We start from the raw sequence: 26,946 nt of genomic DNA, 5'->3' as shown, positions 1-26,946 counted from the left end.
CTAGGCCAAACTCCCAGCCCTTCTTTTTCCTTCTTTTTCCGTGAATGTGGGGCCGAGGACTCGAACCCGGGCTTCGTGCGTGCGAGGCGAGCCCTCTACCACTACCACCCCACCCCGCTCTCATTTCTGTTTCCAGCATACCGGACTTGGCGCGGCTCGCTCAAGGTCCCCGCGCGCCAGTTCGTGCCTCCCGGGCCAGCCGGCGGGATCCGAGCCCTCGCCCGGGAGCCTGTCCCGCAGCCGTGCGCCGCCAGGGGGCAGCCGCGGCGCCCCTTCCCCGGGCGGGGCGGGGCGGGGCGCGCGTCCGTGCGGGAGCGGGGCGGGGCGGGGCGGCGCGTGCGTAGCGCGTCCGTGCGGGGCGGGGTGCGGCGGGGCGGGGCACGCGTGCGCCGCGCGGGGGCGGGGCCAGCGCCGGGCGGGGCCGCGGGACTCGGCCCGAGCGTTCCCGGCGGGCCGCGCGCGCGGCGGCGTTTGAATGGCTGCGGGTCGGTCCCGGCCGGGAGCTGAGGTCTGCTCCGGGCTGCCGAGCGAACGCGTCCGTCGGCGCGGGGCTGGGCTGGGACGTCGCGGCACCATGAGGCGCCGGTAAGCGACGGCCGGGCCGGGCGGGACTCTGCTCCCGCCCACCGCGCGGCCCTCAGGCCCTCAGGCCCCGCAGGCCCCGCAGGCCCCGCAGGCCCCGCAGGCCGGGCCTCCGCGCTCTGGGTCCGGCGGGCGGGGGGTGGGGGGCGCGAGCGCGGCGTCGCGGCCCTCGGGCGGGGCCGGGCGGGGGTCTCGGGGAGGGGCCGGGGGTCGCGGGCGGGGGTCTCGGGGCGGGGCCGGGCGGCGGCCTGGGCTCTCGGGGGAGCCGCCGCCGCCGCCGCCCTCGCCCTCGCCCTCCGCCCTCCGCTTCCTGCCCGGGCCTGGCCGCTCTGACAGATGGGCTTTTGTTTCCGAGGTCAGGAAGAATTGCCGATGGCAGCTTTCCGAGCCTCGCTGTGTTTTCTGGGAAGTTGTCCCGGAGCTGCCCCTAGGCCTCGACCAGGCTCCTGGGCCGGCTCACACCGTCGGCAACCCAGAGCGGGTCTGTGGGCCGGCGCCTCCGCGGGCTCCTGGCAGTTATCTGCGTCGGTCGGTCGCGGACTCGGGGGAGAACGCTGCACTTCCCCGGGTAGCGTGAATTGGAGTGCTCTCCCCACCCCCGGCCAAACCGACCTCAACTCGAGTCAGAACTCTACGTGGAGGCTTTTGGTCGACTAACAGCTGGCATTGTGCGCGTGTTAATGAGTCACATCTGAGCTTTCTCTGTGCCAAGCATGGCCTTAGCTTTGCGATGGTAGGTTGACAGTGAGGAAACTGAGGCACGGAAAGTCAAGGGCCTTGTACAGAATTTCACAGCTCTCGGAACCCAAAAGGGTTAAAAACGAATTATAAAGGTGATTACCTAAGTCAGGTAAAGCGCACATTTCTTTCTGGACAGTGTCACCCTTCCCCTCGCGCTCTCCCAGCTTTCCCTTCCCTGCTCCACCCACAAGTTGTTTGTGGATTCACTCTTGATCTGTCCATCTGCCTCCTTTACAGTAGTGCCTCTTAATAAAAAGTATTTTCATTTACTTAAGCTTTGGAGAAATTTGAGTTATCTGCGGTCCTCTGTCTTATGGCTTAATTCCTTTGTATCACTTCTGGAAAGTGTAAAGAATAGTTACAAAATTATATTCTCTTTAAAATAAACCATGAGGAGGCCAGGAGTTTGGCCCAGTGGTGGAGTGCTTGCCTGGTATACACGAAGACCTAAGTTCAATTCCTGATACCACATACATAGAAAGAGCTGGAAGTGATCCTGTGGCTCAAGTGGTAGAGCTCTAGCCTTGAGAGAGTCCAACGACTGGCCAAAAATTTTTTTAAATAAAGTAAAGACGAGGCTGGGAGTTTGGCCTAGTGGTAGAGTGCCTGCCTAGCATGCCCGAAGACCCGGGTTCAATTCCTTGGTACCACATACATAGAAAAAAGCCGGAAGTGGTGCTGAGGCTCAAGTGGTAGAGCTCTAGCCTTGAGAAAGTCCAAGGACAATGCTCAGGCCCTGAGCTCAAGCCCAGGACTGGCAAAAATAAATAAAATAAAGACAGGCTCATGCCTGTAATCCTAGCTACTCGGAGATTGAGATCTGAGGATCACAGTTCAAAGCCAGCCCAGGCACTGAAGTCAGTGAGACTCTTATCTCCAGTTAACCACTAGAAAACCAGAAGTGGTGCTGTGGCTCAAGGAATAGGGTGGTTGCCTTGAACTGAAGAGCTCAGGGACAGTGCCCAAGCCCAGAGTTCAAGACCCATTCCTGACAAACAAAAAACAAAACCAAGCAAACAGAACATTAGTGTATCATGTTTTGTTTATTTTGTGTGTGTATCAGTTGTGGGACTTGAACTCTGGGCCTGGGCGGCTGTGTCACTGAGCCCTTTAGCTCAAGGCTACTGCCCTACCTCTTGAGCCACAGCACCACTTCCAGTTTTCTGTTGGTTAATTGGAGATAAGTCTCTTGGACTGTAGTATGCAGACTGGCTTTGAACTGCAGTTCTCAGATCTCAGCCTCCTGAATAGTTAGGATTACAGGCTTGAGCCACTTCGCCCAGCTAATGTTTCTATTTTTATTATTATTTTTAATTATTATTATTTTTTTTTGCCAGTCCTGGGCTTAACTCAGGACCTGAGCACTGTCCTTGGACTTTCTCTAGGCTAGAGCTCTACCACCTGAGCATCAGCACCACTTCTGGCTTTTTTTCTACGTATGTGGTACTGAGGAATCAAATCCTGGCAAGCACTCTACCACTAGGTCAAACTCCTGTTCCCCCTATTTTTATTTTTTGCCAGTCCTGGGGCTTTCTGTGTATGTGGTACTGAGGAATCCAGCTCTGGTCTTCAAGCATGCTAGGCAAGCACTGTACCACTAGGCCAAAATCCCTGGCCCTAATGTTTTCATTCTTAAAACTGACAAGTGGCTCTATATTTGACAAATGGTTTAAAAGGAAAATCGTTGCCAGTATATCTATAGTAGAGCTTTTTTTGTTTTGTTTTAACAACAATATTTCAAGTTTTGTTGTTGGTTGTGGGCCTTGAACTCAGAGCCTAGGCACTGTCCCTGGGCTTTTTTGTTCAAGGCTAGCTCTTTACCACTTTAGCCATAGCACTACTTGCAGCTTTTTTTTTTTTTTTTTCCTAAGCAGTTTATTGGAGATAAGAGTCTCACAGACTTTTTGCCTAGGCTGGCTTTGAACTGCAATCCTCAGATCTCAGCCTCCTGAGTAGGGTTATAGGCATGAACCACCAGTGTCCAGCTAGTGTTTCAAGCTTTTAAAAACTATTCATGGACTGGGCGTAGTGGTAGAGTGCTTGCTTAGCTTGCAGGAAGCCCTGGGTTAGATTCCTCAATACCACATACATAGCAAAGGCTGGAAGTGGCACTGTGACTCAAGTGGTAAAGTGCTAGCCTTGAGCAAAGGAAGCTCAGGGACAGTGCGCAGCTCCTGAGTTCATGGTTCTATCATTAAAATACACCAGGCACTTTTACCTATCTAGAGGATTTAAATATCCACCAAATGAACCGTGTCTGCTACACACATAGCACAGCGAAATATGATTTCACAGGTAACAGTGTTATTATCTGAAGTATCTTCTAAATATGACCATTTTGGTCTTGAGCCATTAGTTTTTGTTCATTAGTTACCAGAGATGTTCCAGCAAGAAACTAGGAAGTGAAGACAAGCATGGTAACTCACACCTGTATCCTCGATACTCAGGAGGCTGAGATCTGAGGATCAAGGTTAAAAGCCGGGACCTGAGACTCTTATCTCCAATTAACCTCTAAAAAACATGAAGTGGGGCTTGGCTCAAGGGTAGGGTGGTAGGTAGCCTTGAGCAGAAGAGCTCAGTTACATTGCCCAGGCCCAGAGTTCAAGCCCCATGACCAACAAAAAAAAGAAGTGAATCTGATTGGTAAGATAACCAGGGACCAAAAGTGAATGTGATGCTCTTTGTACAGTAGACACAAGCGGGATGGAGTGAAGCTTCTGCAGAACCAGCAATTGAAGTATTCATATAAGACATTGATTACAGGCACAGGGTAGGTGGGAATTTTAGAAACTGTTCCAAGACTTGGAATTGGATTTTCCTTTTGATCAGTTAGCCTGGTCTATTTGGAAAGTTTCTGCTGAGTAAAGGTTGGCAAGGCAATACTGAAGCATTGCATACATTGCCAGAGCCAGTTAGATCTGCTGTGCATGTTCATCCGCGTAGCAAGATAGGGTTACAGGAGTTTAAATGTTATTTTATTTTTTTTGTGAGTCTTGGGTCTTCACCTTGGGGACTGATCACTGTCCTTGAGCCTCTTTGTGCTTAAGTCTAGCTCTACCACTTGAGCCATAGCCCCACCTTTGGCTTTTTCTGAGTAGTTTATTGGGGATAAGAATGTCATGGAGTTTTCTGCCCAGGCCGGCTTCCTGAGTAGTTAGGATTATAGGAATGAGTACCGCGCCCAGCAAAAAAAAAATTTTAATTGGGGCTTGAACTCTAGGCCTGGGTGCTGTCCCTGAGCTCTTCAGTGGTCCTCAGCTGGATGCCTTTTTCCCCTTCAGGGAGTGTTTGGTAGTGTCACTGGAGTGGTGCCGGGAGGGAGAGGGCTTATGTTGCCACTGTCTTCTGTCTATATACCAGGAGTACTGATGCACATTCTACAGTTAGACAGCCAGAAGAATAAGCACCCCAAGTGTCAGTGGTGCTGCAGCTGATGACTGTGAAATGATCACGCTCTGTTGGCGGCGGCGGCAGCGGAGGTGTTATTGAAAGTGGGCATCATACTACTCAAGTCATGCCTCTAGTCCTACTTTTTTGCTGGTTATCTGGACATGGAATCTATAATTTTTCTTAATTAATTTTGCCAGTCCTGGGGCTTGAATTCAGAGCCTGGGCACTGTCCTTGGACTTTCTCAAGGCTAGAGCTCTACTATTTGAGCCACTGTACCACATCTAGCTTCTATATATATGGTACTAAGGAAGTGAACCCAGGTTTTCTTGCTTACTAGGCAAGTACTCTACCACTAGGCCAAACTCCCCGCCTATCACACTACTGAATCTTGTCGCACCTAGCATATAGATGATCATCTTCTTTAATTCCTACAGAGAGCTTCTCGGTGAATAGCTTCAACATTCCTAACTCAGCATCTCGGACTTCTATATTTTAGCCAGTTTACTTTTCTAGTTTTTCAGTCTTTAGTCTCTAGGTCTCTTACAGTGACCAAGACTAATAATTATTAATCCAGCAGGAAGAAAAATAATCATTGTTATCTGTAGAATATTTTTTCAAGAGCTGGGAATTTGGTAGAGTGCTCACTTAGTATGCACAAAGGCTAGATTCAGTTCCTCAGTACCACATACATAGAAAAAAGCCGAAACTGGTGCAGTGGCTCAACTGGTAGAGCGCTAGCCTTGGGAAAACCCAAAGGACAGTGCTCAGGCCTTGAGTTCAAGCCCCAAGACTGGCCAAAAAAATCTTTTCAAAAGAGAATAGGTTTCAAGACTTTCTCAAGAAGACTTTGTGGTATAATAGTTATTATTGGAGAGAATTCTCTGTCTTTTGGGTAAAAAAAAAAAATGAACAACAGTTCTTAAAACTCCACATTAAAACTCCACTTTCCTTGTTAATGGACCTGTTTGGAAACTTCAGTAGTTAGAAGGATATTAATCGGCCGGGAGTTTGGCCTAGTGGTAGAGTGCTTGCCTAGTATGCACGAATACCCGGGTTCAATTCCTTGGTACCACATACATAGAAAAAAGCCGGAAGTGGTGCTGAGGCTCAAGTGGTAGAGCTCTAGCCTTGAGAAAGTCCAAGGACAGTGCTCAGGCCCTGAGCCCAAGCCCAAGACTGGCAAAAAAGAAAAAAAAAAAAGAACCAGGAAGAAATGGAAAAAAACATTTCCTACTTCCCACTCCAGAACTGACTGTAAATGATGCTTTGCTCCAGAATAGTGAGTGAGAGAGAGAGAGAGAGAGAGAGAGAGAGAGAGAGAGAGAGAGAGAGTGTGTGTGTGTGTGTGTGTGTGTGTTGTTCCTGAGCCCAAAGCTAGCACTCTACCACTTGAGCCAGAGTGCTGGAGATAAGTCTCACTGGGACTTTTATGCCTGGGCTGGCCTCAAGCCAGTCATCAGAACTCAGCCCCCTGAGTAGCTAGGATTACAGGTATGGTGTGTGTCCCCCATCTCTCTCTTGATTAGCAAAGTGCAGTGCCTAGAACTCATGATGCTTTTAGGGTCCACAAAAAGACTTTATATAGCCAGGTGCTGGTAGCTAGTGCCTATAATGCTAGTTACTTCGGAGGCTGAGGATCACGGTTTGAAGCCAGCCTGGGCAAGAAATAAACTATTAAGAAAAAGCTGGACGTGGCACTGTGGCTCAAGTGGTAGAGTGCTAGTCTCAAGCACAAAGAGGCTCAGAGACAGTGCCCAGGCCCCGAGTTCAAGCTCCAGGACTGGGGAAAGAATCTTTTTAAAAGAAAGAAAAGAGAGTGTAGATAATGGGAAGAGATGGTCCAGCCTTGACTGACTTTTTCCCCCCCCTTTTTATGCTGGGACTGGGGCTTGAACTCAGGACCCTGGCAGACAAAAAGGAAGATTGCAAAAGGTTAAAGATAGATTGCAAACTAAAAAGCACTCATTGTAGGGCTGGGAGTGGCCAAGTGGTAGCATGTTTGCCTTGCATGCACAAAGCCCTGGGTTTGATGTCTTGGTACCACATACACAGAAAAAGCTGGAAGTGGTGCTATGACTCGACTGGCAGAGTGATAGCAAAAAGTGTCCAAGGACAGTGCCCAGGTCCTGAGTTCAAGCCCCAAGACTGGCACACACATAAAAAACACTCATTGTAGAAATTTGGCAAGAAAACAAAACAGAAAGTGTAGGAGTTGATAGGGAAGACCTGAGTGTGTTTAAAAGAAGATGGGGAAGAATCAGTTCAAAGGGAGAAACAAGATAGAAAGAAAAAAAAAGAGTAAAATCTAAGTTTAGAAGGCAAGAACTGAATTAGATTAAGTTGTCCTGGTTTTGAAAAATTAAAATAGACTCTGTGTGAAACATTATCAACATTTCCACTGTTTTTTTCTTCCCTTCTAGAAGGGAATTATACATTTAAGCCACTTTATGTGGATGGCATTAAGTTGAGATGTTTTTCAGACTAGAATAATAAGATTGATGGGCATGGCTGTTCAAGCTTGACATCCTGCTTGCTTTGGAAGACAACCATCTTGATTCAAGGCCAGCAGGCCAGAGAGACCCACTGTTGGACTGATGGTGTGCAGCTGTCATTCTAGCTAAGTGAGGAGCTGAGGTCAGGAGCATTGCTGTTCCAGGCTGAGTGGACTCAAGAACCCCGTTCAGGGGCCACGAATTTGGCCTAGCGGTAGAGGGCAAAAACAGTGCATTCAACAGAAAAGGCTAGGTGTGGCTGTGAGTGACTACGGTCCCAGCCACAGCACCAGAAGCATAAATAGGAGGACCACAGTCCAGCTAGCCCAGGCAAAAAAGCAAGACCTTGTCTCAAACATAACTGGAGCAAAAGGGCTGGAGGTATGGCACAAGTGCTAGAGCACTTGCCTAGTCAGAATGAAATCCCTGATATCAGCACCAATAAAGTCTGTTAATTGTAGGAAATAGAGATGCTCAATGACCAATCAAAAAATCACCCCTAATCTCACCAGCTGATGTTTTCAAAGAGCTCTTTTTAGGTTTTTATATCTAAATGTATTTTTAACATGCAACAAAAAATTGTGCATATTGATGGGATATTGTGGTGTTCTGATAGCCTGTTTACATTGTATAATGTTGAAATTAAGTTGAATATTACCTCTCTAAACATGTATCATTTCTTTATGGTAAAAACATTCACAATTGTACATAATTGTTTATAGTTACCCTGTCTGCTTACTCTTACCTAATTATCCATTGACCGACCTTTTTCTCTTTCTTACTTGTGCCCTGTCTCTCCACTTCCTGGAAACCAGTTTTTTTTTTTTTGGGGGGGGGGTGCTGGTCCTAGGGCTTCCTCAGGGCCTGGGTGCTATCCCTGAGCTATGTTGCTCAAGACTAGCATGCTAATACTTGAGCCATAGCCACTCTTCTTCTGGGTTTTGTGGTAGTCACTTGGAGAGAAGAGTCTCTAGGACTTCCTTGCCCAGTCTGGCTTCTGACCATGACCTTAAATCTCAGCCTCGGAGTAGCCAGGATTTCAGGGTGTAAGCCATCCGTGCCCACCTTTACTGATAGCTTCTGTGAGCTTCTGTGAGATCAGCTCTCTAGATTCCATGTCTGACTAAGATCATGAGTTTCTGGTCTTTCTGTGTCTTGCTTTAATTTGCTTACAGTGATCTCTAGTTTTACCCATGTTGCCACAGATTATAGGCTAGCATCCTTGTTTGTGGTTACATAGTATTCCATTGTGTGTATTTACCACATTTTCTTTATCCATTCACTAATTGGTGGACACCCGGATTGTTTCCATCTCTTGGCTATTGTAAATAGTGCGGTAATCTAAAAAAGCCAAAAGAGATGGTAGAGGTATGGTTTTGTGTTCAATCCTTACTGCTTCAAAAACAAATAAAATAGTGATTGTTGGATTATATGATAGTTGTAAGATTTTCTTTCTTTTTTTTTGCCAGTCCTAGGGCTTGAACTTAAGGCCTGAGCCCTGTGCTTGGGCTTTTTCAAAGACATCACTCTACCACTTGAGCCATAGCACCACTTGCAGCTTTTCCAGTGTATGTGGTATCAAGGAATCAAACCCTGGTCTTTGTTCACGCTAGGCAAGTACTCTACCGCTAGGCCACACTCCTGGCCCTGATAGTTCTAATATTTTCTTTTTTAGTTTTCTGAAAGAGTCTTGCTGTTTAACTTAGGCTAGCAGTGAATTTACAATGTAGCCAAAGTTGTCCTTGAAATTATGGTTGTTTTGCCTAAGTGTCTTAAATATGCTGTATAACAGGCATGTACCGTTGGTACACTGGGCCCAGATTATTTTTAACTTTTTGAATTTGTAATTTTTTTTTCTTTTGTGGGTCATGTGGCTTAACTCGGACTGGGCGCTGTCCCCAAGCTCTTCAACTCAAGGTGACCGTGCCATACCCTTGAGCCAAGCTCCACTTTCCATTTTCTAGAAGTTAATTGGAGATAAGAGTCTCAGGTCCTTTTGTGCCCGAGCTGGCTTTGAACCTTGATCCTCAGATCTCATCCTCCTGAGTAGCTAGACATGAGCTTCACATTCACTCTGATACATATTTCTTTCTTTCTTTTTTTTTTTTGTCAATCCTGGGCCTTGAACTCAGGGTCTGGTCACTATCTTTGGGCTTTCTCAAGGCTAGAGCTCTACTACTTGAGCCACAGCATCATTTCCGGCTTTTTTCTATGTATGTGCTACTGAGGAATCAAACCCAGGTCTTCATGCATGCTAGGCAAGCACTCTACCACTAGGCCAAACTCCCGGCCCCTCTGATGAATATTTCTTTTGTTGTGCATAGCTTTTAGTTGTATGTAATCTCATTTGTCTATGCTTGCTTTTGTTTCCTTTGCACTGGGGGCTAATGGTGTGTGTGTGTTAGATCTTACATTCTTACATATAAGTGTGTTTGAAAAAAAAAAAACAGGATTCTACTTTACATTCAGTTTCCTAGCCTATGTTCTTTTTGCTTCTGTATTTAGTTTTATGGTACTTGGGATTAAACTCGGCCTTGTACATGTCTGGCAAGCTCTCTTCCATTGAGATATACCTCTAACACCATATCCTATGTTTTAAAACACCATTGTTCAAAACCTCCCAGTTTTCCACGTATTTTCAAATACTTCTGTGTGTGTGTGTGTGTGTGTGTGTGTGTATGTATGTGTATGTCTGCGTATGTATGTGTATGTCTGCCTGTTCTTGCGTGTGCATGCACATGTGCACAGGCATGCTTGCTTACTCCCATGCTCGTGCCAGCCCTGGAGCTTGAACTCAGGACCTGGTGTCCTAGGCTTTTGTGCTTGAAGCTAGCACCCTACTTTGAGTCCCAGTTCCATTTTTGGCTTTTGGTAGTTGACTGGAGATAAGACCTTCAAATTTTCCTGCCCTGCTGAATAATGAAGTGAATAAGATGCTAAGAAGATAAAAGTATGGATTTAGGAGACTATGCAGGGACTGGTATGCCAACTTCACTTGTTACCAAAGTGTAACTTTTCCTAAAATAACATGAATACACTCATATATTTGTTTTTGAGAAAAAGAGCTTAATCTATAATTGAACTGAAAGGATGAATTCTCTTTACATACTATCTGGAAAAAGGGATGTAGTCATACAATCAATTATAATGTCTGCCAAATCAAGTGATTAGACAGCTCTTAGTATTTAGGTACTGTCTCAGGATTCACAATAATGAGTTACTCATCATAGAGGAATGAAACATGTCTGGACTTCTGTGTTTAATACCATGTTACAGTTCAAGATCAAGTCAATTTATACTTTCTTCTTAAATTGGTATACTAAAGTATATGGACTGTTGTTTAGATTGTATTTAGCAGCGGGGGAACAGGGAGGTTGAATCGGGGTCTAGGTGCTGTCCCTGAGCTTTAAAAAAAATTTTTTTTTTGTCGGTCGTGGGGCTTGAACTGTGGGCCCAGGCATTGTCCCTGAGCTCTTCAGCTCAAGGCTACCACCCTACCCCTTGAGCCACAGCACCACTTCTGGTTTTCTGGTGGTTAATTAGAGATAAGAGTCTCACAGTCTTTAGTGCCTGGTCCGGCTTTGAACTGTGATCCTCATGCCAAGAATTTTTATGAAGAAAGAGAATATAAAAATGGGGATTCCCCTCCCCCCCAGAACAGTCTGGGAATGCGGATTTCTTTCTTTCTTTCTTTCTTTTTTTTTTTTTGCCAATCGTGGGCTTGAGCTCAGGGCCTGAGCACTGTCCTTGGACTTTCTCGAGGCTAGAGCTCTACCACTTGAGCCTCAGCACCACTTCTGGCTTTTTTCTATGTATGTGGTACCGAGGAATCAAACCCAGGTCTTCATGCATGCTAGGCAAAGCACTCTACCACTAGGCCAAACTCCCAGCCCCTGGATTTCTTTCTTAATTCAGCTTCCATACTAAGTGCTGTGGTATTGGCAGAACTTACATTGAATAGTGAAACTTGATCATAAAAGGATTGAGAAAGCCAAGCCTGACCCACCCACATGGAGCAGAGCTTGCAGTAGAATATCAGGAATACTAGATTTGCTGGGATGGATTTTTTTTTTTTTTGTGCCAGTTCTGGGCTTGAACTCAGGGCCTGAGCACTGTCCTTGGGCTTTCTCAAGGCTAGTGCTCTACCACCTGAGCCACAGCACCACTTTAGCTTTTCTATGTATGTGCTACCCAGGAATTGAACCTAGGTCTTTGTGTGTGCTAGACAAGCACTCTACCACGAGGCCAAACTCCCAGCCACTTATTTATTTATTTATTTATTGGTGTTGGTACTGGTTTTGGTGGTGGTGGTCATGGGGCTTGAACTCTGGGCCTGGGCATTGTCCCTGAGCTCTTCAGCTCAAGGCTACTGCCCTACCCTAGAGCCTCACCTCCACTTACCCTTTTCTACTGGTTAATGGGAGATAAGAGTCTTACATTCTTTAGTGCCCGGGCTGGCTTTGAACCAGGATCCTCAGATCTCAGCCTATTGAGTAGCTAGGATTACAGGCTTGAGCCACTGTGACGGGCAATAGGGTAGTTTTTAAATGGTAATTTTAAAGGATGTGGAGAGATTGTACCTTTCATATATATACAGGGGGCAGGGTGGAAAAAGGAGGTGCGCAGAGGGGAGGAGTGCAGCTTTGGAGACTCAGAGTAGGAGAGAAAAGTTTAGGGTTTAGACATATATGACAGGTAAGATCTACATAGTCTGATTTTGGTGTCTTTGGCTGCCTGGGGTTTTTTCTTTCTTCTTTTTTTTTTGGTCACATTACATTATGAGAGATACCACTACTTTTTTTTTTTTTTTTTGCCAGTCCTGGGCTTGGGCTCAGGGCCTGAGCACTGTCTTTGGACTTTCTCAAGGCTAGAGCTCTACCACTTGAGCTTCAGCACCACTTCCAGCTTTTTTCTATGTATGTGGTACCGACGAGTCGAACCCGGGTTCTTCATGCATGCTACGCAAGCACTCTACCACTAGGCCAAACTCCCGGCCCGAGATACCACTACTTTTATAGACTTGAATTCTAGTTGAATGAAACTGGAATGAAGCTGGTACAGTGGCTCACACCTGTAATCCTAGCTACTCAGGAGGCTGAGATCTGAGACGATCGTGGTTCAAATCCAGTTCAGGCAGAAAATCCCTGAGACTTATCTCCAGTTAACCACCAGAAAACTGGAAGTGGTGCTGTGGCTCAAGAGTAGGGTGGTAGCCTTGAGCCTAAGAGTTCAGGGACAGCACCCAGGCCCAGAGTTCAAGTACCACAACTGACAAAAATAACAAAAAACTGGAATGACTAATGATATGGAAAAATGGGGAGACTGACCTATTGATTTGACAGAAATGTGCAGTGTTATTATGGCTGGTCGCAGAAAAAGAATGAGAACACAATAACCTTTAGTTTCCTAGAATACCTTGCTATATATTTCCTCAGTGTTTTGAAATACCAAGTAGAATTTTGTTAGCTGCTGTATTTATAATCCTTTTTTGCACAGTATAGAACCAGTGATGAATATTTATATGTGCATTAAAGAAATGATCATGCTCTTTTACTTTTTGTATATTCTATTATTTTTATTTTGTTTAGGTATTTAAGAGATTATGGCATCTGAAATCCACAATGTTAAAAAACGAAATTTTTGTAATATTGAGGATCATTCTATTGATCTTCCTAGAAAAAAGAGCTCCAGTTTCACTAATAAGAACATGAAGGAGGTAAGTTTGTGGTCTCTAGGTAAGGAATAAGGTACTGTAAATAGCCAAGCTTATCATTTTGGTAAATTGCTTAAATAATGTATAATAATTCTTCTTAATCTCCACATTAGTAGCAGTAAAGAAGCACAATCATTACATTCTTAAAGCTTTTAGACCTTTTTGGCATAGAAGTTGTAATTTAAATATTTCAGTTTCTGAAATGTCTCCTCTATTGTTTTTGTTCATTCATTGGCATTGATGTAAAATCTTTTTTTTTTTTTTTTTTGCCAGTCCTGTGGCTAGGACTCAAGGCCTGAGCACTGTCCTTGGGCTTTCTCAAGGCCAGAGCTCTACCACTTGAGCCACAGTACCACTTTTGGCTTTTTCTGTGAATGTGGTATGGAGGAGTTGAACCTGGGTCTTAGTGCATGCTAGGCAAGCACTCTACCACTAGGCCATGCTCCTGATCCCACTGATACATAATCTTGTTTGAACTATGCTAACCTTCGATTCTCTTATGGCAATATAAATATAATGCGTGATTAGTAGTGTGAGAAATAGTGATATGTTTTTTCCTGATTTATTTATTTATTTTTGCTGGTCCTGGGTCCTGAACTCAGGGCCTAAGCACTGTCCCTGGGATTTCCCAAGGCTTGCTAGGCAAGCACTCTTATCTCTAGGCCAACCTTCTGGCCCCTGTTTTATTTTGTTTTGTTTTGTTTTGCCAGTCCTGGGACTTGAACTCAAGGCTTGAGCCCTCAAGGCCAGCACTCTACCTCTTGTTCTACAATACCACTTCAGGCCTTTTCTATGTGGTACTGAGGAATCATACCCAGGACGTTATGCTTGCTAGGCAACCACCCTACCACTAAGCCACAGCTCCACAGATAGTGCCTCTCCTGTAATCCTAGCTACTCAGGAGGCTGAGATGCAAGAATCATGGTATGAAGCCAGCCAGCCAGAAAAAGCCTAAGAAGACCCTTATCTCCAGTAAACTACTCAAAAGAATCCAGAAGTGGAGCTGTGGCTCAAGTGATTGAGCATTAGTTTGAGCACAAAGAGGTTCAGAGACAATGCTCAGACCCCGAGTTCAAGTTCCAGAACTGACAAACAAAACAACAACAAAAAAAAACCTCCCAATTTTTTAGGTAGTTAATTAGAGATAACTATCTCATGGATTTTCTTGCTTGTGCTGGCTTTGAACTATGATCCTCAACTCTCAGACTCCTCAGTAAGATTACAGGTGTGAGCCACTGGTCCTCAGCTATAAGAAAACTTTTTTTTTTTTTTGCCTGTCCTGGGCCTGAGCACTGTCCTTGGGTTTTTTTCCTCAAGGCTAAAGCTCTAATACAACTTTTTTTTTTTTTTTTTTTGCCAGTCCTGGGCTTGAGCTCAGGGCCTGAGCACTGTCCTTGGACTTTCTCAAGGCTAGAGCTCTACCACTTGAGCCTCAGCACCACTTCCGGCTTTTTTGTATGTATGTGGTACCGAGGAATCGAACCCAGGTCTTCATGCATGCTAGGCAAGCACTTTAACCACTAGGCCAAACTCCAGGCCTAATAAAACTTTTAATGTGAAAAAATTACCTATTGGACCAGCCGCCACTGACTCATGTCTCCAGCTTTCCAAGAGGCTGAGATCTGAAGAATCAAGGATTGAGGTTCAAAGCCAGCCCAGGCAGAAAGTCCTCAAGCCTTCATCTCTAAGTAATCAGCAAAAAGCCAGACTGGAGTTATGGCTCAAGTGGTAGCATGCCAGCCAGGAACAGGAAAGCTAAATGACCATTGAGTCTTCAAGTCCCAGTACTAGCAAAAAATAATTTTCAATTTGTTAACATCAATTATAAGGTTTCCATAGCCTTACTAAAGAACATAATATCCTGCAACTATTTTCATTTTCAGGTTAAGAAATCTCCAAAACAGTTGGCTGCTTACATAAATAGGTAAGGGGAAACATCAGAAGATGGGTGAGCAATGAAAACATGTGGAAAAAAATTATTTTTTGTTACAATAATAGTTAACTTGCTGTTGTACTTCTGTGCTGGGTTCTGTACTAGTAAATATGTCATAATGGCATATTTGTGTTCCTTCTAATAGTGTACAGGATGTTATTATATCTAGGTTTAATGAGAAAACTAATACCAGGTGAAGCAAGTGATTGGTCAAGGCCTATCAACCAGAAAGTGGTTAAAAAAAAAATTGGTGTTTATTCTTAGGTAAGCCCACCTCTAAAGGCTTCTCTGTAAAAAACACTTTTTCAGGTTGATTTGATGATCTAGAGGTAGGCTCTCTGAAACAATTTGGGCACATTTTTGACATCAGAATTATTCTCATAGAAATACTGAGACAGCTGGGTGTGGTGCCTCATGCCTGTAATCCTAGCTACTCACAAGGCTGAGATCTGAGAATCAAGGTTCAAAGCCAGCCAAGGCACAAAAAGACCTTAGACTCTTATCTCCCATTAACTTCTAGAAAATGGGAAGTGGGGCTTGGCTCAAGGGTAGAGTGGTAGCCTTTGAGCTGAAGAGCTCTGACTTTGTTACCTGGTATATTGTATATACATTTATTTGTTTATTTTATTTATTTATTTTTTGCTAGTCCTGGGCTTGAGCTCAGGGCCTGAGAACTGTCCTTGGGTTTTCTCAAGGGTAGAGCTCTACCACTTGAGCCTCAGCACCACTTCCGGCTTTTTTCTATATACGTGCTACCGAGGGATTAAACCAGGTCTTCATGCATGCTAGGCAAGCACTCTACCACTAGGTCAAACTCCCGACCCTTATTTGTTTATTTGAAGTAGAAAAGGGAAGGGGGGAAAACAAAATGATTAGGAAGGGGTGGGGTAAGGAAATGGGGACAAAAACATGAGAAGGGGTATCAATGTGTGAGAGGTAATGTACCTACTATCTGGTGGATGTAACTGTAACCCCTCTATACATTACCCCGACCCCCCAAAAAAAGTATCACATACTTTACATTGACTTCTACATAATGTATATCTTTTAATTATTTAAATTGATTTTAGTAGATTATAATTACTAAATTCATTTTTAAAAGTTTGAAAAGTCTATGTATTTTAATTTTTTTTACAGAACAGTGGGACAAGCTGTGAAAAGCTCAGATAAACTTCATAAGGTGATCTATCACAGAAAGAAAGTTTATCATCCCTTCCCAAATCCTTGCTACAGAAAAAGACAGTCCCCTAAAAGTGGGGGCTGTGACATGGCAAATAAAGAAAATGAACTGGCTTGTGCAAGCCACCTGCCTGAAAAGTTACACCATGATAATCGAACATACTTGGTTAACTCCAGTGAAGCTGTTTCTTCACAAACAGAAAGCCCATCATCAAAATTAAGTGGTTTTTTTTCAGAGGTAAGTCATATTTCTAAAATGATTTTTAGCTTGACTTTATTCCCATTACACTACTGTTCTTTTTTTCCTTGCTTGTCCTCTTAGCAGAGCACTTTACCACCTGTGAAATACAGACTTTGATTGATAGTAACTTCCTGAGGTAGTTTTCTAGATGTATCAAATTTTCATCAGTAAGTTCTGTAAACTAGCAATATTGAAGATAAAATGAAATGCTTCATAAGCTGCTATGTGTATCTAGCATGACAAGTTAGAGGTTTAAAGGAAGGCAAAAGTAGAATTCTCGCCTAGAATGTTAGTGACTAAAACCCATTATATAGGTAATTTCGCACTCAAAATTGCCTACTGGAGGGTTTACTCGGCCAACCCTGGTAGCCATTCTACTTGTAAAGGTAATCTTGACAAAAGTACTTACATATGTGTACATATTTACATGGATCAGGATATTTGACAATATGTAGTTTTAATAAGTAAAGGCAATAAAGAATCAATCCACATAAATAATGCTACATAAGGACTATTGGGTTATGCCAGCCTTTTAAAAATTAGGTTGATTTGGGCAGGGAATGGGACTTAGTGGTAGAGTGCTTGTTTAGCATGCATGAAGTCCTGGGTTTAGTTCTTCAGTACCACATAAACAGAAAAAGCCAGAAGTGGTACTATGGCCCAAGTAATAGAATACTAGCCTTGAGCAAAAGAAACTTGGGGACAGGGCTCGGGCCCTGAGTCAAAAAAAAATTAGGTTGATTTATGTATTTTGTTTTTTTGCTTGCCAGTCCTGGGGTGTGAATTCAGAACCTGGGCACTGTCCTTTGACACTTCTAGCTCAAGGCTAGTGCTCTGCCACTGGAGTCACAGTACCAGACAGGCTTTTTATGTGATACTGAGGAATCAGATCAGGGCTTTGTGCATGTTAGGCAAGCACTCTACCACTAGGCTGTGGTCCGGGTCCCTTGATTTATATGGTTGTTTTGTTTTTGCCAGTCGTGGCACTTGAACTCAGGGCCTAAGCACTGTCCTTGGACTTTCTCAAGGCTAGAGCCCTACCACTTGAACCACAGCACCACTTTCAGCTTTTTCTGTGTATGTGGTACCAGGTCTTCGTGAATGCTAGGCGAGCACTCTACCACTAGGCCAAACTCCTGACCCCTTGATTTATGTTTTGATATTGAAAAATGTCATATATATCATACATTCAAAATCACAGTAACTTCTGTTTGTCTTTGTCTATAAAATGGTTTGGAAAGATGATCTGGGAAGTGATGTAAGTCTTTTTTTCCTTCGGTCGTGGTGCTTGAACTCTGGGCCGGGGCATTGTCCCTGAGCTCTTCAGCTAAGGCTGAGCCACAATGCCACTTCCAGTTTTCTGGTGGTTAATTGGAGATAAGAGTCTCATGGACTTTAGTGCCCAGGCTGACTTTGAACTGAGACCCTCAGATCTCAGCCTCCTGAGTAGCTAGGATTACAGGCATGAGCTGCCTTGCCCGGCTGATGTTGAATGTTTTTGTGGGCCAGTAGCTGGGCTCTGTAATCCCTGGCTCACATCTGTAATCCTCAGGAGGCTGAAATCTGAGGAACAATGTTCAAAGCCAGCCCAGGCATGAAAGTCCATGACTCTCTCATCTATTAACCACCAGAAAACTGGAAGTAATGCTGTGGCTTAAAGTGGTAGAGCACTAGCCTTGACCTGATAGGATCAGGGACAGTGGTAAGGCCCAGAGTTCAAGCCTCATGACTGGTAACAACAACAACAACAAAAGCCCTCCAAAACATTGAATAACAGTAATATACTACTTTGTATAAAAAAATAGATGTATCGGTGCTGGGAGTTTGGCCTAGTGGTAAAGTGCTTGCCTAGCATGCACGAAGACCTGGGTTCGATTCCTCGGTACCACATACATAGAAAAAAGCCAAAAATGGTGCTGAGGCTCAAGTGGTAGAGCTCTAACCTTGAGAAAGTCCAAGGATAGTGCTCAGGCCCTGAGCTCAAGCCCACAACTGGCAAAAAAAAAAAATAGATGTATCAGTGATATTATAAGATACCACTACACAAAACTGGGAGTTTGGCCTAGTGTAGAGTGCTTGCCTAGCATACACAAAGCCCTGTATTTGGAAGTGGTGCTGTGGTTCAAGTGATAGATCTCTGGCCTTAAGAAAGCCCAGAGATCCTGAATTCAAGTCCCAAGACTGGCAAAAAATATAAAAAGATACCACCACAGAACTGAGTTATAGTTCCTTTCTTATGCCATTTAGTTGTTAGCTTGCATGTTTACCATTTCCCTGTACAAATGTCTGTGAAGTTCTACAATTTTTTTCAATGGTACCAAGCAAAGATAAAACAGGCATTAATTTTGTTTACATCATTTACTTGCTATTCCTTGTATTCCTTTTTGAGGGCCAGTTTAAAGGGTCTTCCAGAGTGTTTTAATTAAAAAACATATGCTCATATCATGTAGTGTGCTTTTAAACAAATGACTTTATTGCCTTTCAGGTTTCTCAGGATCATGAAACAATGGCTCAAGTTTTATTCAGCAGGAATTTGAGGTTGAATGTAGCTTTAACATTCTGGAGAAAGAGAAGTATAAGTGAACTTGTAGCATATTTGGTGAGGTAAGTGAGCTTTTTATTTTTATGCTCTTTGTTCAACACAGGTAATTTTCAGCGTGATATTAGAAGTGCCCTTTTAGAGAATGTTTGCGTGACTAAAATTTAAACTGTTTAAGCTTACTTCCATTCATCAAAATCTGAAAGTAATTAGAATACAGAAACTGTCTCTTTTATCAGACTGAGCAAATCTATCACCTTTTCTGATTATGATTCTTTTCATTTATAAAACTAATCAATACTGGGGCTGGGAGTTTGGCCGAGTGGTTAAAGTGCTTGTCTAGCATGCATGAAGACCCGGGTTCGATTCCTCGGTACCACATACATAGAAAAAAGCCTGAAGGGGTGCTGAGGCTCAAGTGGTAGAGCTCTAGCCTTGAGAAAGTCCAAGGACAGTGCTCAGACCCTGAGCTCAAGCCCAGAACTGGCAAAAAAAAAAAAAAAAACCTGATCAATACTGGTATAAACTAACCTTTTTTTTTTTTGTCTTTATTTATTTTGCCATTCCTGGGGATGGAACTCTGAGCACTGTCCCTGAACTTGTTTTGCTCAAGGCTAACACTCTACCACTTGAGCCACAGTACCATTTGTAGCTTAGCTTTTTCTGTTTATGTAGTACTGAAGAATTGAACCAAGGACTTTGTGCATGCTAGGCAAGTACTCTACCACTAAGCATATTTTTGGCCAAAACTAACCTTTTAAGAACCCACTTTGAGGATTTGGGATGTTACTCCAGTGATAGAATACCTGCCTTGCCCAGGACAAAGCACCTTAGGACCTCAAGAATAAAATAAATAATAGATTAAAATCCTCTTTGAGTGGGAATTTCAGGATTACTTTCCTCATTGTATTCAAATCTCTCAGATTTGAACAAGGTCTTAATATATTGAGGCCTTTGTTGGCCACTTTATTTTTAAAAATTCCCCATCTTTTTATTTCTTATTCTGGCATTTGCCATCATCAGTCTTAGTGTATTTTATTTGTTTATTTACTTATAATCCATAAAACTACTGTGCCATGTATGCTCACTCACAATGGAATGCAAACCCTGTCCCTTTTCTATTGTATGCCAATAGCACCTAGCTCATCATAGATAATGGAAATTTTTTCATGTGGCTCATCACAGGTAGTGGTGTTTTGTTTTGTTTTTTGGTCATGTGGCTTGAACTCTGGGCCTGGGCACTGGAATTTTTTATGAAATAGTACATTTCTCAAAGCACAATAGCTGGGGCAGGGAGTTTGGCCTAGTGGTAGAATGTTTGCCTCGCATGCACGAAGACCTGGGTTTGATTCCTTGGTACCACATACATAGAAAAGCTGGAAGTGGTGCTTTGGCTCAAGTGGCAGAGCACTGGCCTTGAGGAAAAAGTCCACGGACAGTGCTCAATCCCTAAGTTCAAGCACCAGGGCTGGCAAAAAAAACCAGAAAACCCCCCAGTGGTGACTAAATGAAACTAAATAAGGAAATTGTGCCTAAGCAATGTTACCCCTTTTGTACTCACAGGATAGAAGATCTTGGAGTTGTGGTAGATTGCCTTCCTGTGCTTACCAATAGGTAAAAACAGTATTTTTCAGAAAAAAAGTTAAGCTCACAGAACAAATTGTAGCCTGTTTGTATTTTTATAACTTAGTATTTCTTTTAGTTTGCAGGAAGAAAAGCAGTATGTCTCACTTGGCTGTTGTGTAGACTTGTTGCCTCTAGTAAAGTCATTACTTAAAAGCAAATTTGAAGAGTAAGTGCTGATCTGAATCTCAGCTCGTCTATGTCTCTAGTTGTTTTGTGTTGGGTGTGGGGCTTGACATGAAGTACCACGTGCTGTCCCCGAGCCGCTTGGTGCTTGAGGCGAGTGCTCTACCACCTGAGCCACAGCATCAATTCTGGTTTTTGAGTGGTTCATCAGAGACAAGAGACTCATAAGGACCTTTCTGCCTAGCTTTGAACCGCAGTCCTCAGATCTCAGCCTCCTGAGTAGGTAGTAGTATAGGCATGAGCCAGCAGCATCCCGCTCTCCATTCATCGTGTTTTGTCAGTATTCTTAGTGTTGTGCTTTGTGGGTGCATAGTAGTGGGTGGGCTCTGAGACACACATGGTTTCCTTTCCTTTCAGGTAAGGGAACAATTGAACCACTGCACAGCATCTGTGCACACGTTATATAAATGTCCAGCCTCATTAAGGTGATCACAAAAGTAGTGGAATAGGGCTTGAAAAAGGAAAAACCAAGAAGTTGGTGTTTCTTGGACCAGAGGAAATGCCATCTTTTGTAAAAGCTGCTTAGATGAAAACATGTGAATTTTGTCCCTTAATATCATTTCAGGTATGTAATAGTTGGCCTAAACTGGCTTCAAGCAGTAATAAAAAGGTGGTGGTCCGAACTATCATCCAAAACAGAAGTTATAAATGATGGGTGAGTACAACTTCATGCTAATTTTTTTTCCAGCGCAATAGCTTAATTAAAAGATGATAATTTTGCCCCAGATCCTCAGTGTGTGTGTGTGTGTGTGTGTGTGTGTGTGTGAGAGAGAGAGAGAGAGCGCGCGCGCACGCGCGCGCGCAAAGGAAGCCCCAGGACTGGCAAAAAAACACACACACGTGTGTGTGTGTGTGTGTGTGTGTGTGTGTGTGTGTGTGTGTGTGTCCGTCCGTGCGCACAGGTACAGAGCTTGAACTCAGCATCTGCTGCTCTTGTTTGGCTGTTTTGCTCAAAGCTTGCACTCTACCATTTGAGCCATACTTTCACTTCTAGCTTTTTGCTGATTAATTGGAGATAAGAGTCTCAGGTATTTTCCTGTCCACAGTTCTCAGATCTCAGCCTCCTGAATAGTTAAGAATTACATGCACAAGCCACCAATGTTCTTCTGTACTTACAACTTGAGTGTTGTCTTGGTACGAAAATGTATGCCTATCACAAAATCACACAAAAATTTTCTATTCTTCTTTCTCTCGTCAGTTATGGAGCATGAACTCTGGGCCTGGGCACTGTCCCTGAGCACTTTTGCTCAAGGATAGCCTTTTACAACTTTGAGCCACAGCTCCACTTCAAGTTTTCTGGTGACTAATTGGAGATAGGAGTCTCTTACAGACTTTCCTGCCTGAGCTAGCTTTTGAATCGTGATCCTCACATGTCAGCCTCCTGAGTAGATTACAGGCATGAGGCACTAGCTTAACAATCTCTTTCTAAGGCTCAAAATATCTCACACGTTACACCTAGAACAGGATAGTCACATGCTACAAATGCCTAGTTGTTTACTTACCTGCTTTGACAATTAAATGACCTTGAGTTTCTGTGTGACTAGTACTGGACCAGTTGCTGGACTTGAATGTGTAGCTCAGGTGGAGTGTAGTGGCTGTATAATCCTAGCTACTTGTGAGGTGGTTACGGGGTGGAAGGCTGAGGCCAGTCGAAGCTGAAGGTTCTCTCAATCAGTAAGAAAGGGATGGTGGTGCTGCCTGCTATCTCAGATATGCAGAAAGCCAGAGACAGAGGGTCTTGATCCAAGATAGACCTTTGGCAAAAAGTAAGACCTTAGGGGCCGGGAGTTTAGCCTAGTGGTAGAGTGCTTGCCTAGCATGCATAAAGACCTGGGTTTGATTCCTCGGTACCACATACATAGAAAAAAGCCAGAAGTGGTGCTGTGGCTCAGGTGGTAGAGTTCTGGCCTTGAGAAAGCCCAAGGACAGTGCTCAGGCCCTGAGCTCAAGGCCCAGAACTGGCAAAAAAAAAAAGTAAAAGCTTGTATGAAAACTAATCTACAGAAAAAAGGACTAGAACTTCAGTACCTCCCTCCCAATAGTTAATAATCTTTTCCTGATAAAAATAGAAAATTTGGGCTGGTGCTGGTGACTCTTGCTTATAATCCTGTATGTCCTCTCATTTTTCTTTTTTCTTTTTTCCCCCTCTTAGAAACATTAAAATTTTAAAACAACAATTAAGTGGATTGTGGGAACAGGAAAACCATCTTACTTTGGTTCCAGGATATACTGGTAATATAGCTAAGGTAATCTATATTTAAATTTAAAAGTCAGACACTAAGAATTAGAATTATTATTATACATGCATAAACTCTCCAGATCCCTTGGTAAAATTATTTTGTACTGTGCTAATAAGATCTAAAGGCAATTTTATGTTTGTGATGATAAATTCTTGGAGATATGAGTGTGAATAGGGCAGGAAGCACAAGAATTATTCACTGAATATGTTTTCACACATCTGCAGAATGCTGTACCAGAACATTTTTTGTTTTTGTGTCAGTACAGAGGCTTGAACTCAGGTCCTAGATACTATCCCTTAGCTTTTTCCACTCTTAGCTAGTACTCTACCACCTGAGCCACAGCTCCACTTCCAGCATTTGTTGCATATGTGCTATGTTTCAGGGTCTGTTTAAACAAACAAATGCAGATTTTAAATAAAAGCTGAAGACTAGGGACATGATGGCTCAAATAGGAGACCCCAAGTTCAAACCCTGGTACTTGGGAAAAAAAAAAGTGAAAAAGACTTGCCTACGGGGCCGGGAGTTTGGCCTAGTGGTTAAAGTGCTTGCCTAGCATGCATGAAGACCCGGATTCGATTCCTTGGTACCACATACATAGAAAAAAGCCGGAAGTGGTGCCGAGGCTCAAGGGGTAGAGCTCTAGCCTTGAGAAAGTCCAAGGACAGTGCTCAGACCCTGAGCTCAAGCCCAGGACTGGCAAAAAAAAAAAAAAAAAGACTTGCCTTTTCTTTCACTTAAAAATAAGGCCATACCCCTCACCCCCCCAAAAAAAAGTCTAAGAATCTTTTAGAAAGGGAAAAGAAAATGGGTTATGTATAAAATTACTGTGCTATCTAATGAAATGTTTTTGTTTTCTTTTCTAAGGACGTAGATGCTTATTTATTACAGTTGCATTGAGAGATTTCATCTACTGAGGTGCATCTGGTTATTCTGAACATGGTTGGACTATATGATTTCCCCAAACAGATCTCTTCTGGGAACTGTGAACTGTGGGAGGGTGGGAATCAACACCATTTTTCTTTAAAAAGCCACATAATGAAACCACTAATGAAAATCTTAGCAATCTACTTCACATTGAAGTGGAAAAATAACCAAAAGGAGCAGCTCCAACTTTAGTGAGGTGAAAGTGCACTGTGAAGATTGTTCACCTGCTGCTTTGGGATGCTTGGTTATTTGGTAACATTGTTTAAGAACTACTGGTCTTACTGCAATCCTACGAAGGAATATCGTCTATACTATATGAGAAGATAAGACAGGACTTACTATTAGAATTACAAAGACCAATCATTAATTTTTGTGTTTTATAAGAAACACTTTAATGGATGCAGCTATTTTCTTATGTTGAAGACTTTGAAAGTTTGAAACATCATAGTAATCAATATTAAAAAATTTTTGTCCATGCTGATACTATGTATACAAAATGCCTTAACTATTAATAAGCCAATGTGATATGATACCAATATCTTTTTAAAAAATTAAAACCAATCATGCTTCTGGCATGATGAAAATCATGTAATTAAATCAGGGTTTACATTTATGGAGAGTGTTCTGTGAAACATATTCCACGCAATTTTTAAACTTGAGAGTGTATTTTAGTATTTCTAATTTTTTTCCCAGAATTTTCCTATCATGTATGTATTTATCTATATAAAGAAAAAGGTGAATGTGTATATCTATGAATGTTTAACTGGAATGTCCAGAGATAACTAATTTATATTCGCTTTTTTGTACATACATGTCTAATATTTTTCATTTATGTATCCTTTAAACTGCATCTATTTGAGTAAATTCACTAAATATTTCTATTATGTGCTTTTTTAGTTCTGATTTTTATATGAATTCTAATTCTTTTTCACTACATTTTTCACTACAGTGATTTAGAATTGTTTACAGTTCTAATAACTGACCTTGTGTTTTAAATTCCAACTTAACATTACTACCTCCTCTAATGGTTAGTATGGAATCCCAGTAAACTATGTGGTCATTTCTTTTAGATACCAATGTTAATTGGTTAATTCTAGAGTGTTAGAACTTGGAATTGTCCTTCTATTTTTTCTTTTTTGTTGTTGTTGATGTGGGGCCTGATTGGAGTTTGATGCCTCAACTGGTGGTTCTTATTATCTTACCTTTTTTCATGCTGGCCCTAGGGCCTTGAACTCAGGGCCCTGGGTGCTATCTCTGAACTTTTTTGCTCAAGGCTAGGGCTATCACTTGAGCCACAGCTTCATTTCTGGCTTTTTTGGTGCTTAATTATAAATAATCTCAAAGATTGCCCTGCCTGAGCCGGCTTTGAACCATGATCCTCAGATCTCAGCCTCTTGAGTAGCTAGAATTACAAGTGTGAATCATTGGCACCCAGCTATCACCTTAATAGGCCTGACAGCCATCTGGACAAAGACACAAATTTCAGTGTTTCTAAAAACTGTATATCTACCTTTTAACATTTACCTAGTTAGAGACTACTGACAGGAATCCTCAGCATCTTGCTATAAACATGTTAAAATAGTATCTTACCCTGAGCTGGCTTATATTGGTTAGGGAGGAAACTTCACTGTTATGTCTTCACACACATGTTCATACCCTGTTGGATCAGTTTTATCTCCTGTGTCACAAGAGCTGTTTATATATCTCTGTTTCATATTGCGTCCTCAGTGAGCATCAATTACACCAGCTGGTATTATATCTTCAGATGTGGTGAATTTCAGATTATTGTATTTCTTGATTTGAGTGATGAATTATTTGAGACATCTTTCAGGATGTGGGAATTTGAATTGTAAACCTGTATCATCTCTGAAAACTTAAGGTGATGAAATACAGCTTTTCTTTGTTTTGATTGTTTTAGTTATCATGGTCTTATTTAATTATTTGGGTAGGTTAACTTGGTTCGAAAGTAGCTGAGGATATAAACTGATCCTCTTAAGTTTGTTCAAAGTAATTTCATGGCTACAGATTGTACCTTTCCTCAGGCATTGATCACACAGACTCAGCTCACGATCACAGGAAGATGGTGTGTATATCTTATCATAAGCCCTGACTACCAAATAGGAAGATAAGTAAAATGATGGGTAAGATAGTAAAAATGAGAGTTCTAAAATACTGTGTTATTTTTATTTGTATAGTATCAAAAAGTCTCAGGTATCAATAAAATTAAGTACAAATAATGAAATATATAGTAGTTAAAACTACTTTCCTGGGGCCAGGAATGTCGCCTAGTGGTAGAGTGCTTCCCTAGCATGCATGAAGCCCTGGGTTTGATTCCTTAGTACCACATACACAGAAAAAGCCGAAAGTGGTGCTATGGCTCAAGTGGTAGAGCAACAGCCTTGAGGAAAGCCCAGGGACAGTGCTCAGCCCTAAGTTCAAGCCCCAAAACAAACAACTTTTCCTTTAACAATGAGTTTTTATGCTTAAACTTAGGTTTATTGAAGTGAAGGGAGTGAAATGTTACAATTTGTATCCTTGCTATATGAGGCAGCAGAGTCTTAGCTTTCCAATATTATTATTCAGTAAAACAAACCCTCTTTCTGTTCTGCCTTTGCCATTTAATGTTAGTCAGTCTCTCTCTCTCTCTCTCTCTCTGGGGGGTCATGGGGCTTGAACTCAGCCTGGGCATTATCCCTGAGCTCTTCAGCTCAAGGCTACCACCCTACCCTTGAGCCAAGCCCCACTTCCCATTTTCTAGAGGTTCATTGGAGATAAGAGTCTCAGGTCCTTTTGTGCCCAGGCTGACTTTGAACCTTGATCCTCAGATCTCAGCCTCCTGAGTAACTAGGATGACAGGTGTGAGCCACCGCACCCAGCAAAGAAACCACCTCTCTCTATTGAGTTATGATTAGTATTAAGTCATTTTGAGATTGCTGGATAGAAGATACAAAGTGGGTGGGGTGGGAACATGGCCTCCTGGTAGCCTCAAGTGGTGCTGTGGCTCAAGTAGTAGAGCTCTAGACTTGAGAAAGCCCAAGGACAGGGCTCAGGTCTTGAGTTCATGTACCAGGACTGACCAAAAAAAAAAAACCAGGGCTGGGAATGTCACTTAGTGGTAGAGCGCTTGCCTTACACATATGAAGCCTAGGGTTCTATTCTGAA

At 42.9% G+C, this 26,946-nt stretch overlaps 1 protein-coding gene across 1 annotated transcript; it reads left to right on the top strand.

The window, feature by feature from the left end:
- The first annotated feature begins 474 nt into the window (after positions 1–474).
- Positions 475–24,912, top strand: Katnbl1 (katanin regulatory subunit B1 like 1). Its single transcript, XM_090318657.1, has 10 exons — positions 475–585; positions 12,795–12,922; positions 14,803–14,843; positions 15,990–16,269; positions 18,758–18,876; positions 20,375–20,425; positions 20,514–20,603; positions 21,186–21,275; positions 22,773–22,866; positions 23,725–24,912. Exons 2-10 carry the CDS (start codon positions 12,809–12,811, stop codon positions 23,755–23,757), a joined length of 912 nt encoding a protein of 303 aa, XP_090174783.1. The 5' UTR covers positions 475–585; positions 12,795–12,808; the 3' UTR covers positions 23,758–24,912.
- The last annotated feature ends 2,034 nt before the right edge of the window (positions 24,913–26,946 follow it).

The sequence above is a fragment of the Megascapheus bottae genome, chromosome 25 (genome assembly GCF_031878675.1).
Source record: "Megascapheus bottae isolate mThoBot1 chromosome 25, mThoBot2.hap1, whole genome shotgun sequence".
Classification (NCBI taxonomy): domain Eukaryota; kingdom Metazoa; phylum Chordata; class Mammalia; order Rodentia; family Geomyidae; genus Megascapheus; species Megascapheus bottae.
This window is presented reverse-complemented; position numbering and strand designations above follow the sequence as displayed.

Coding starts and splice junctions, on each gene's coding strand:
- Katnbl1 (XM_090318657.1), top strand. CDS start 12,809: ATGGCATCTGAAATCCACAATGTTAAAAAACGAAATTTTTGTAATATT. Junction 12,923..14,802: donor CTAATAAGAACATGAAGGAG/GTAAGTTTGTGG, acceptor TTTCATTTTCAG/GTTAAGAAATCTCCAAAACA. Junction 18,877..20,374: donor CTTGTAGCATATTTGGTGAG/GTAAGTGAGCTT, acceptor TTGTACTCACAG/GATAGAAGATCTTGGAGTTG.